The sequence below is a fragment of the Enhydra lutris genome, unplaced genomic scaffold, assembly GCF_002288905.1.
Source record: "Enhydra lutris kenyoni isolate GAN:26980312 unplaced genomic scaffold, ASM228890v2 scaffoldscaffold19, whole genome shotgun sequence".
In the NCBI taxonomy this organism is placed as follows: Eukaryota; Metazoa; Chordata; class Mammalia; order Carnivora; family Mustelidae; genus Enhydra; species Enhydra lutris.
In genome coordinates, this window is record NW_019154103.1 from 3,306,890 (window position 1) to 3,319,146 (window position 12,257).

The following is a 12,257-nucleotide window of genomic DNA, read 5'->3' on the forward strand; positions in this document are numbered from 1 at the left end:
CTTCTGTCATTTGCATTCCAATACAGCTACTTCACCCGCCCAGCCCCGCCCGCCGGCGGCTCCCGCACCCTCTGGCCGGCGGCCGGAGCACCTGCAGCGCGTAGGTGGAGGCTCGCCAGCCGGACCAGACTGCCAGGAGCCGGACTCCAGCGCCGGGCGTTCGAGAGGCGGGGCAGAGCCGTGAGTCCCGGCCCGGGGGCGTGGCCTCGCGCAGGTGCGCAGAGCGGCTCGGGTTTCACTGAAACTTAACCCCGCTCCGGGGAGGCGCCAGGAGAGACTTGGATTGGTGCAGGTGAGATCGCGGCTTCCTCGCCGAGGGGCGAGTGGGACTCCGAGTTTCGAATCACTGCCGGCGAGTGCCCTGCCCGCCCGACGTCGGGTCTGCAGGAAGGATGCGAGGCATGAGCACGGCCTGGCTGCTGGGGGGCGCCATCCTGCTGGCGGCCTCCGTCTCCTGCAGTCACACCATCCAAGGTGAGAAATTGGTCAGGGAGGGCTCCTGTAGTTACGGAGCGGGGGTCCAAGGCACACTGGCAGGTGGTGGAAGCGGGCAGGTGCTCGAAGGGTGTCCTGCTGCAGCTGCCACCACTTCCCGCATCCACCTCTAGGTGACTTCGATGGGGATCCCTGCGCCGGGAGGGCTTACTGGCTAGGTAGGACATCCTGGAGAGGCAGCGGCCCGCGGAGGGAGAAGGAGGGAATGGGCTCAGCCTCCCTGCCCCCGGTTGGCTTCTTTGTAAACTAAGGAGATTTCCGCCAATACTGAGGGGCTGGCCCCTCAGGACCCTTTGGAGTTAGTTGGCTCGGAGCGGTGTGGAATGGGTGAGAGCCCGAGGCCTGAGAAACGTCTGTGTCGCGTGTTTTTTTTTTTTTTTTTTAAGATTTTATTTATTTGACAATGAGAGAGATCACAAGTAGGCAAAGAGGCAGGCAGAGAGAGGGGAAGCAGGCTCCCCGCTGAGCAGAGAGCCCCATGCGGGCCTCGATCCTAAGACTCTGGGATCATGACCTGAGCCGAAGGCAGAGGCTTAATCCACTGAGCCACCCAGGCGCCCTGTGTCGCTTTTTGCGACCCCCCTTGGGCTTTTGGAACCGCGTCTTCGGGGTGGGCTCACGTAGTTCCAAACTTTCCGGGGGGTGGGGCGCAGAGCTCCTCCGGCACTGTGGATGCCCCAGGTCTGGAAGGGCTGGACCCGGCTGGTCTTGGGCGCAATGAGCGCTCAGCCTCGAGTTTTAGACAAGTTGCGCGTCGCGCGGATTTTACAAATGGGATTTCCTGGACTTTGCCTTCTATTCGGCTAGGTGATCTTACGGCCCCGGCTTTCGGGCCTTTGTGTGCCACACGTAGCATACTTTGGCTGGCACTCAGGTGTGTACGGCCGAGGCTGCCAGCTCCGGGAGTGGAACACGGAGCGGCACGAGAGCGGCAGGGCGGTGCTGACTTGTGCGGGGGCTGCTGGCTTCCCCAGTTGTGCTGCGCGGGGTGTGCTCCAGCCTGTCCTCCCGGGGGCGGGGTCTCCCCGGCTGAGCAGGCCTCTACGGGCCTGGGGGTTCCTCGGCAGGAATCACGCTACTGCGTTGCTACGGCTGGCCGGCTGTTTGGAGCTGCCAGAGTAGCCTTAAAAGGGAGGTTTTCATTTCCCTGCGAAATTTGCAGACCTGCTGTAAAAGGCGGGTCACTTTTTATCTTCTTCGTAAAAACACTGTAAAAGAGCAAATCACTGTCGGTTTGAATTATGAATTAGACCGAAAAATGTGACCCTTCTTCCTCTGCAGTTACAGAAAAGGATGTTATATATACTTGAAAACTGCACCACTGTATACATTTTATTGGTCAGCGTTAGAGTGAAGGCATTTGTTTATTACCAGGAACATTGAAACTGTGGTGAACACTTTGCGATTTGCCTCTGTCTTTTTAAAGTTGGACCCTTAGGGGCGCCTGGGTGGCTCAGTGGGTTAAAGCCTCAGCCTTCGCCTCAGGTCATGATCCCAGGGTCCTAGGATCGAGGCCCGCCTGGGGCTCTCCGCTCAGCGGGGAGCCTGCTTCCCCTTCTCTCTGCCTGCCTCTCTGCCTACTTGTGATCTTTGTCCAAAAAAAAAAAAAAAAAGAAAAACTTAAAAAAAATTTCTTTGGCTTTAAAGTTGGACCCTTAAAATTCCGGGGCAAAACTAAGGATGTGAAAACATTAAAAAAAAAAAATATGTAGGTGTAGATGACTGAATGCTTTTCTGATTCCACCAAAGATACACCCTTCTCATTTTACAGATGGGGGCCACGAAATTGGGGTGGAGGTAGGGAAGACACTCCATCAGACCACATTTGCATTCTTGTCCCAGCAGTAATTGACAGTTGTTTGTGTAAATACGTTTAATTTGTCTCCACATTGGATAATAAACTCTGGAAGGCCAGGGACCCTAGTGTCATCATTACCACCATAGTCATAGAGGAAGATAGCCCTGAATATTTGACTTACTGTTTACAAATTGAGAGGACTGAGTTGTGGGGGTGTGCACTGGTTCCTGGAGAATATAGTGAACTTGTTTAACAACAACAACAACAAAACCAAGTTACTTGTTAACCAGAACTATTTAATATTGCTCCTTGAGGGTTGTTTTTTTTTTGTTGTTGTTGTTTTTTCCCTCCACAAACTTTTGTTCCTTTTGCATAGTAACTTTCCTAAAGGGTTGGTAAAGTGACAGACATTAAGGTAGGTGGAGCTTTTCTCAATGGAGTATGATTGAGAAATAGAGCATCCCAAGGTTTTTCTGCCCTTAGTATACTTCTTTGCTCATCCCTTCATAGTTTGACCGTTATGCATGCTCCTCAGTTTCCTACAGGGCAGATACTAGGTTTGATTTTCTTCTCAGTTTTCTTTTTTGTGGACTGACTACCTCCACCAAAGATACACCCTTCTCATTTTACAGATGGGGGCCACGAAATTGGGGTGGAGGTAGGGAAGACACTCCATCAGACCACATTTGCATTCTTGTCCCAACAGTAATTGACAGTTGTTTGTGTAAATACGTTTAATTTGTCTCCACATTGGATAATAAACTCTGGGAGGCCAGGGACCCTAGTGTCATCATTACCACCATAGTCCAGCACAGTCTCATTATCTAAAGGAGCTCAGTAAATACCAAAAGAGGAATGAAGTGAGTGGGTTTGCCCAGAGTGGCTGCGTAGGGTGGTAGCGGTTGGGGATTTACATCAGCTTGTTTTAGGCATTTACTATTTTTTTTTTTAAGATTGTATTTATTTATTTGACAGAGAGAGACAGCAGAGAGGGAACACAAGCAGGGGGAGTGTGAGAGGGAGAAGCAGTCTTCCCATCAAGCAGAGAGCCTGATGCAGGGCTCTGATCCCAGGACCCTGGGATCATGACCTGAGCCGAAGGGGGACGCCTAATGACTGAGACACCCAGGCGCCCCTAGGTGCTTATTTCTTTCTGCCATGTCACAAGCCTGGGAAGTCCCCTGTGATGCATTTGTTTTTCTTTTGGAGCCTGAAAGTTCTGTTCTCTTTGTAACTGATTATGAATTACACAAGTAGTATGTGATCTAGACACGTTCTGCAGAGCAATAATGAGCATAGTTGTGTGGAGGGGTAGAGGGGGAGGGAGAGAGAATCCTAAGAAGGCTCCACCCCAGGCATGCCACAAAAAAATTTTTTTGAAAAAGAAAAGTTTAATTAAATCATATTCAGTACTCAGGGGCACCTGGGTGGCTCATTTCGTTAAGTGCCTGACTCTCAATCTCAGCGCAGGTCTTGATCTCAGGGTACTGAGTTCAAGCCCTGCTTTGGGCTTCATGCTTGGTATGGAGCCTACTTTAAAAAAAAAAAAAAAAAAAAAAATCATTTTCAGAGCCCTGAGTGGCTCAGTTGCTTAAGGGTCTGATTTTGGCTCAGGTCATGATCTCAGGGTCCTGGGATCAAACCCTGAATCGGGCTCCCTGTGCTCTCTCTCAAATAAATAAATAAAAATCTTTCTTAAAGAAAATCATTTTCAGGGTGCCTGGATGTCTCAGGCGTTAATCTTCTGCCTTTGGCTCAGGTCATGATCCAGGGTCCTGGGATCAAGTCCCATGTTAGGCTCCCCGCTCAGCGGGAAGCTGGCTTCTCCCTCTCCTACTCCCTCTGTTTGTGTTCCCTCTCTCACTGTCTTCCTCTCTGTCAAATAAATAAACAATATTAAAAAAAAAAATCATTTTCAGTACCCAAAGTAAACCACTGCTGACATCATACATCCATGCATAAAATACGTACTTACCCGAAAATCTTTTTGTGGGGCACCTGGGTGGGCTCAGTCTGTTAGGCTATGGACTCTTGGTGTTGTTGGCTCAGGTTGTGATCTCATGGATCGTGGGATCAAGCCCCATGACTTGGTCCTGTCCCTCCCCCTACTCGTGGAGCCCTCTCCCCAATAAATAAATCTTTATCTTTTAAAAAATATTTTATTTATTTATTTGATTGAGTGAGAGCACGAGTAGGGGTAGGGGCAGAAGGAGAAGCAGATTCCCAGCTGAGCTGAGCAGGGAGCCCAGCGTGGGGCTTGATCTCCTCCGGATGGCGCAGTCATGACCCCAGCTGAAGGCAACTGCTTAACTGATTGAGCCACCCAGGTGCCCCTAAATTAAAAAAAAAAAACAACAACACAGCAAAACATTTTAAAATTCTATAGTATGTTCTAGGAGGATTTACAATAATTTTTAAATTAGTCTTCTGTTAATAGATGCATTGGGTATTTCTGGTGTTTTGTAGTAAGAGAGAAATATTATTATAAATGTGAAGATGGGACTCTAAATTTGTGTTTGGTTTCTTGCTTGCCTTGTGCATAGTTACTAATTAACCTGGATAAATGATGTTTTGGTCAAGTCTGTGTTTGACTTTCTTATGGTTTTATTAGCTAGGCAAGTGTTGAGACGAAAACAGCTCATCCTGAAAGAAAAATGAAAATTTACTAATGTGTACCTGGGGTGGGTGGGGGGGCTGGATCCTCTGGTATTTGAAGCTTTTCGTTTTCAGCCTATGTTCCCAGAGGTTGAAAGCAAATAGATTTGGGGTGAGGGAGTAGTAGAGAAAAGGATACAAGGGGAGAGAGAGTTAACACAAATAAAATACTTGCTCAGTACTTGTGGTTTGGTGGGAGGGGCGGGCCACAGAAGAATGCTTCCAATAGCAAAGAGCAAGTAGTAGTTTCAAGATTTATATACGTATTTAAGAGAATGGGGGCAGGGCAGAGGGAGAGAGAATCTTAAGCAATGAGTGCAGAGCGGGATCTCACAAGCTTGAGATCATGACCTCTGCTGAAGCCAAGTCAGATGTTCAACTGACTGAGCCACCCAGGTGCCCCACAGGTAGTAGTTTCAAAGTTAAAAGTTTTTCATACATTTTTCTTGAAAGTAAACCAGAATTGTTTTAAAAAGGTGAAAAATCCCCCATTCTCTCTCCTCTCCAGTTTCAGCCGACTTCTATGGACAAATAATATATATTTTATAACAATAGAAGGATTTTATTGTATATACCCTGCAACAGTTATTTTTCTAACCTTACCTGCTCATGGTCACTGTAGGGAAATCTGTCCATACTTTTATAGGGGAGAATATTATTCATTTTATAAATGTCATAAGCTACTGAACTAATCTCCTTTTAATTTTTTAAATTTAATTTTTAATTAATTTATAATTTATTTTAAGTAATCTTTGTGATTATTGTGGGGCTCAGACTCGTGACTTAGAGATCAGGAGTTGCATGCCTTACCGACTGAGCCAGCCAGGCACCCCAAACTGGTCTTCTTTTTAATGGTTGTTGAGACTAACATTTTTGTTTTGTTAGGATAAACAATAGTGCAGTACATATTCTTGTACATTCAGTATTTCTGTGCACGTTAGCTAGTATATGTGCAGGGCAAATTTCTATAACTAAGTTGATAGGTCCTGGGGCAAGTACACTTTAAATTTTCCTGTTTTGCCACGTTGACCTCCAAAAAGATTGTACCAGTTTACATTCTTTTGACAAAGAAATGTAGAGGCGTGTGAAGATAAAAAGGAAAGTTCTCCCCTACCCACCCACTTTACTCCACAGAGATGGCTTTTTATACTTTGGTGGATATCCCTCTAGATTTCAGATGTTGCATATAAATGTATATTTTGTTACACAGATGGAAGCATGTTGTTCTGTCAGTTGCTTTTTTCTGTCGACAGTAAAGTGCAGTTATTTTTGCATTTCAAAGATAGGTAGAGCATCAGCTATTAATGTTAGGGACCATCTGGGGATTTGGTAAGTTAGGAATAGAGGTTGATGAACATTGTTTATTTCCTGTTGCAGTGGGGGTGGGGGATGCTGCCTTGAGTATTGGCAGGTAGGTATTCTTGCATACTTGGGCAAATGCTATTGATTACAGCCCATAAATGGAGCTGCTTTTATACCCAGTCCTTCATATGTGTTCAGAATTCATATGTGCATTTAATTTTTTCCCCACTATGAAATAGAAATGATTTTACCAAGGGGTGGGGGGGGTGCTCCTGGGTGGCTCAGTCTGTTGAGCATCTGACCCTTGGTTTTGGCTCAGGTCATGATTTGAGGGTCGTGGGATTGAGACCCCCATCGCATAGTGCATAGTCTGTTCAGGATTCTCTCCCTTTCCATCTCTCTCTCCCTTTCCATCTCCCTCCCCTTGTTCACTCATGCACGGGTTCCCTCTATCTCAAATAAATAATATCTAAAAAAAATGATTTTACCCTGTTTACAGGTGGGAGGTTATGGGTAGGTAGATAGATAGTTGGGAGCTGGGATAGTATCAGTTCTAGACAAGTTCTGTGAGTCTTGGTGACTGGTACAGAGCATTGCATGGGGTAAACATCTGTGCACTATGCTGAAAGGCCTCTAAGGATCTTTGAGTAGCATCTTGATGTTCACTAGTGTTAAACAGCATGCTATTTTTGTGCTCTGTGACCAGTACAGTGCATACAGTTAACAAGTATGCTGTTTTTGATTGAGACAATTCAAGGACGTATTTTAGAATATTCTCAGGAAATTGCTCTCAATCCCTCCTTCCTTTTCTTTCCTCTTTTTTTTAAAGCGTTTCTTGCTCTTTTTCCCCTCTCTTTATTTTAGTATTCTTACTTAAAACAAAATTTGATCTCTTTACATCAAGCTCCTGACCTTATGTGCTTGATACTATGGAGAGTTTTAAACATCTGAAAGTAGATTATAGTGAATCCATGCACTCCACACTCGGGTTGTAGCATGTATCATTACTTCTTTTATTGCCAACTAATATTCCATTGTATGCATATACCACGTTTTGTTTATCCATTCATCCATTGATGAACTTTTGGGTTGTTTCCCCCTTTTCTAAAATTTTTAATTATTTTTTTAATTTTTAAAGATTTGTTTATTTGACAGAGACAGAGAGAGAACACAAGCAGGGGCAGAGGGAGGGGGTAAGCAGGCTCCCTGCCAAGCAGGGAGCCTGATGTGGGGCTCAATCCCAGGAACCCAGGACCATGACCCGAGCCGAAGGCAGCCGCTTAACCGACTGAGCCACCCATGTGTCCCTGGGTGTTTTTTTTACTGTGGGTTTTAATCAAGTATCAGAGGAATACTGTAATATGTAGCAATATTTTATTTTATTTATTTATATTTATTTTTTAAAGATACTATTTATTTATTTGACAGAGAGAGACTCAGCAAGAGAGGGAGCACAAGCAGGGGGAGAGGGCGAGGGAGAAGCAGGCTTCCCGCTGAGCAGGGAGCCCAACATGGGGTTCGATCCCGGGATCCTGGGATCATAACCTGATCTGAAGGCAGATGCTTAACAACTGAGTCACCCAGGCACCCCAATATTTTTTTTTTAAGATTTTATTTATTTGACAGAGAGAGATCACAAGTAGGCAGAGAGACAGGCAGAGAGAGAGAGGGGAAGCAGGCTCCCTGCTGAGCAGAGAGCCGGATACAGGGCTAGATCCCAGGACCCTGAGATCATGACCTGATCTGAAGGCAGAGGCTTTAACCCACTGAGCCACCCAGGCGCCCCTCTGCCTCCATTTTCATACGGTTTTCTCCTTTTGGTCTTGTCTTCTGTTTTTCTCAAGTTTCCCCCTGCCTTTCTCTTACAAAGACACTTGTCATTAGATTCGGGGCCCACCTAGATAATCCAGAATGGTGTTCTTGTCTCAAGATCCTTAATTATGTCTATGAATATCCTTTTTTTTTTTAAAGAGAAGAATTTTATTTATTTATTTATTTATTTATTTATTTATTTGAGAGAGAGCACACAGGAGTACACAAGCAGGAGGGGAGAAGTGGAGGGAGAGGGAAAGAGAATCTCAGGCAGACTCCCCACTGAGCACAGAGCCTGATGTGGGACTGACCTCAGGACCCTATGATCATGACCTGAGCAGAAATCAGGAGTTAGATGCTCAGCTGACTGAGCCACCAGTTGCCCCCCAAAGATCCTTTTTTCCCTCCCTCTCTCCCTTCCTTCCGGTCCTCTTTATTAGAGAGAGAGAGGAGAGACAGAGCACAAGGAGGGGGAGAGGGAAAGGGAGAAGCAGACTCCTCTCTGAGCAGGGAGCCCAGTGTGGGGCTCGGTTCCAGGACCCTTGGGTCATGACCTGAACCAAAGGCAGACGCTTAACTGACTGAGCCACTCATGCGCCCTCCCTCCATGAACACTTGGTTAGGCAGGATGTAGGCTGGGTATGCCATTTGTGTGTGGTTTCTAAAGTTTAATGCAGATACGGAAATGACAGCATAAATTGTTGGTACTTGATTGAAAGTCGGAGATTTGTCTAACACAAATAGTGCACTGACATGTTCAGTGACCCTGAGGTCAGAAGACTTGCCTGCCAGCTGGCCTCCATAGGAAGGTTACCAGGAGGCCCACACAGAAGCAGGGGAATCCCTGCCCATGGCTTGCACTGTCCTTGTGGGTAGAGAGGGAATGTCCCTTGTGCTCCTGGAAATCTCCCTGTGTCAGACTTTGGGAGAGGGAACGACTGGCCAGGCTGGATCCTGTCTCACAGCCGGAGAGAGATGGCCATTGTAACAACAGTTAGGAGCTAATAACTGTGGATGGTTTGTAAAAAATAAATTGAAATACTCAGCTTCTTTTGAGTCCTGGAAATCAATGTTCTATTTCACATGTATCCTACAACCTTCCAATAAAAAAAAAATTGTAAAAACAAAGAAACAAAACCCAATAATCCCATCACCTGAAGAAAGCACTTGTAAGCCTTTTGTATACTGCTGTCTTTGTCTAAAGTACTTTTATTTAAAGATTTTATTTACTTACTTGAGTGAGGGAGAGCACATGCAAGCGGTTGAGGGTGAGAAGAGGAGGAGAGGGAGAGAATCTCCAGCAGACTTCACACTGAGCACAGAGCGAGGTAGGGCTCAGTCTCATGACCCTGAGATCATGACCTCAGTGGAAACCGAGAGGCAGACACCTAACCAACTGAGCCACTCAGGAGCCCCTGAAGTACTTCTATTTAAACCATTACTGCTGAAAGAGTAATCCCTGTAGTGACCCTTGTCTGCCTTGCCTTTTTTGTATAGGAACCAATAGAACCTCCAAAGGAAGAAGTCTCATTGGTAAAATTGAGAGCTCCTCTCAGATCACTGGGAAAGGAGTTAACGTGGAACCAGGCTTTTCTGTGGATGAGTTTGCTGCCTCCGTCCTCACTGGAAAACTGACCACCGTCTTTCTTCCAGTTGTCTACACAATTGTATTTGCGATTGGTTTGCCAAGTAATGGCATGGCTCTGTGGGTCTTTCTTTTCCGAACGAGGAAGAAGCACCCTGCTGTGGTTTACATGGCCAATCTAGCCTTGGCAGACCTCCTCTCTGTGATCTGGTTCCCTTTGAAGATTGCATATCACATACATGGCAACAACTGGATTTACGGGGAAGCTCTTTGCAAAGTACTCATTGGCTTTTTCTATGGCAACATGTACTGTTCCATTCTCTTCATGACCTGCCTCAGTGTGCAGAGGTATTGGGTCATTGTGAATCCCTTGGTGCACCCCAGGAAGAAGGCAAACATTGCCTTTGGGCTCTCGCTGGGAATATGGCTTCTGATTCTGCTGGTCACCATCCCCTTGTATGTCGTGAGGCAGACTGTGTACATTCCAGCCCTTAACATCACAACCTGCCATGATGTGTTGCCTGAGGAGGTGTTGGTAGGGGACATGTTCAATTATTTCCTCTCTCTGGCCATCGGAGTCTTTCTGTTCCCAGCCTTCCTCACAGCCTCTGCCTATGTGCTGATGATCCGAACACTCCGGTCTTCTGCGATGGATGAAAACTCGGAAAAGAAGAGGCAGAGAGCCATCAAACTCATTGTCACCGTCCTGGCCACCTACCTGATCTGCTTCACTCCTAGTAACCTTCTGCTTGTGGCCCATTATTTCCTGATTAAAACCAGGAGCCAGAGCCACGTCTACGCCGTGTACATTTTAGCTCTCTGTCTTTCCACGCTCAACAGCTGCATTGACCCCTTCGTCTATTACTTTGTTTCCCAAGACTTCAGGGATCACGTGAAGAATGCACTCCTCTGTCGAAGTGTCCGTACTGTGCAGCAGATGCAGATATCCCTCACGTCACAGAAGTTCTCCAGGAAGTCCAGCTCTTACTCTTCGAGTTCAACCAGTGTTAAGACCTCTTACTGAGTTATTCAGCATCTCTGTAAAACCACGGGGGGATTTGGAGCCTGCTTAATGTACCAGTGTGTTTCTGTTGTTCTCTGACCCAGTGGATCTCACCACACACCATATATATGGAGCACCTCTGAGGATGGCTAGAAGCTTCCCTGTTAGCATGAGGGAAGTCTCCCAAATCAACCAAGATGGCAGTTTCAGAATTCCTCTCTTCAGGTACTTCCGGAAATGGAACTAACAGAAGCAGACTTCTCAGAAGGCAGTGAGAAAACAGAAGCTCAGGGCCACTAGTTCTTACCAGTGCTGACGTGAAGGCACAGTTCGTAGGAGAACGTTAAAGCCATGTGGCAGCTTCCGTGTCCTCTGAGATGAGCAGATCAAGGGACTGACTGTACAGATGAGGAAAGTGAGGAGGTGAAGAAGCTACGCGATTCAGGGTCGCTTCCATTCCAACCAGGGGCAGCGGTTAGGATTGGACTGTAGACTTAGTGCATTCACTGGGGTTCTACACCTCCTGTGGATCTTGTTTAAAAATGCGGGTTCATCAGACTCAGGAATGAGAGGGCTCAGGGTCTGAGGTAACTGCATTTTAACAGGATTCTGCCACGCACACTCGGGCTCACCCAGGTTTGAGAACCGCCGGTCTGGGTCCCAAGGGAGAAGCAAACTGCTGTGTGTCTCTTCTGTGAGAATACATTGAAGATTTTAAATGTGGAAACACAAAGTTCGTGTAACTTTATATCGACTCAATCTTCAGGTGTTCTGAGATATAGATGGTTTCAGAGTAAGAGGGGATTTTACCACTTAGTGTTTTCTAGAATTATAGTTGAATTATTTATTGTCAGTTTTTTTTTTCACTTGCTACAAATACGAAATTGTAATGCCTTCACTATATTTGAGCCACATCTGTTTGGAAAAGAATGCAAAAGAGATGTGATTTGTAATATATTTAGGGGGTACGTATTCCAAACTGAATTTATATAACTTGTATTTGTGAATTTTTGGAAATAATCTCATTGTAATGATTGATTTATAAATAACACATGACCCTTTTTTACAACTTATTTTTGAGTTGTGTGTTTTGTGGGTTTTTTAAAGGAGAGTGTGGGAAAAGGGAAGCCCCAGCATCACTCCTATAAAAAGCAATGTGATGCTTACGCCATATTTTCCTAGGTAAATAGCGCCAATAGAGTACATATTGCTTGATGACAGTTGTTTTCACATAACGTTTTAGAATTTCTTCCATTCACTGTCTGTTCACTGACCTCCATTTTTCATGGATACAGACTCTAATTTGGGGATATATTAAGATGTATTTAGCCATTCCCCTAGCAATGTCTCCTGAAGTCTCTCTCTTTTTGTTTTTATTGTTATTGTTGTTATTAAAACGGTGCTGCACTGGACATCTGTGTAGACATGTTTGTGAGTATTTCTGTAGGATAAGTTCCTAGAAGTGGAATGACCAGGTCAGAAGTCCGATTACCATTTTAAATTTTGGTAACTCTTGCCAAATTGCCTTCAGTAATTTATATTTCAATCAAAATAGTACATTTGCACCTGTTTCCTGAAATGCTCATCCATATTTAGTCTGTCAGTCT

At 45.6% G+C, this 12,257-nt stretch overlaps 1 protein-coding gene across 1 annotated transcript; it reads left to right on the plus strand.

The window, feature by feature from the left end:
- Positions 1-392: 392 nt before the first annotated feature.
- LOC111148419 (F2R like trypsin receptor 1) lies at positions 393-11,720 on the plus strand. Its single transcript, XM_022504945.1, has 2 exons — positions 393-474; positions 9,560-11,720. Exons 1-2 carry the CDS (start codon positions 393-395, stop codon positions 10,669-10,671), a joined length of 1,194 nt encoding a protein of 397 aa, XP_022360653.1. The 3' UTR covers positions 10,672-11,720.
- The last annotated feature ends 537 nt before the right edge of the window (positions 11,721-12,257 follow it).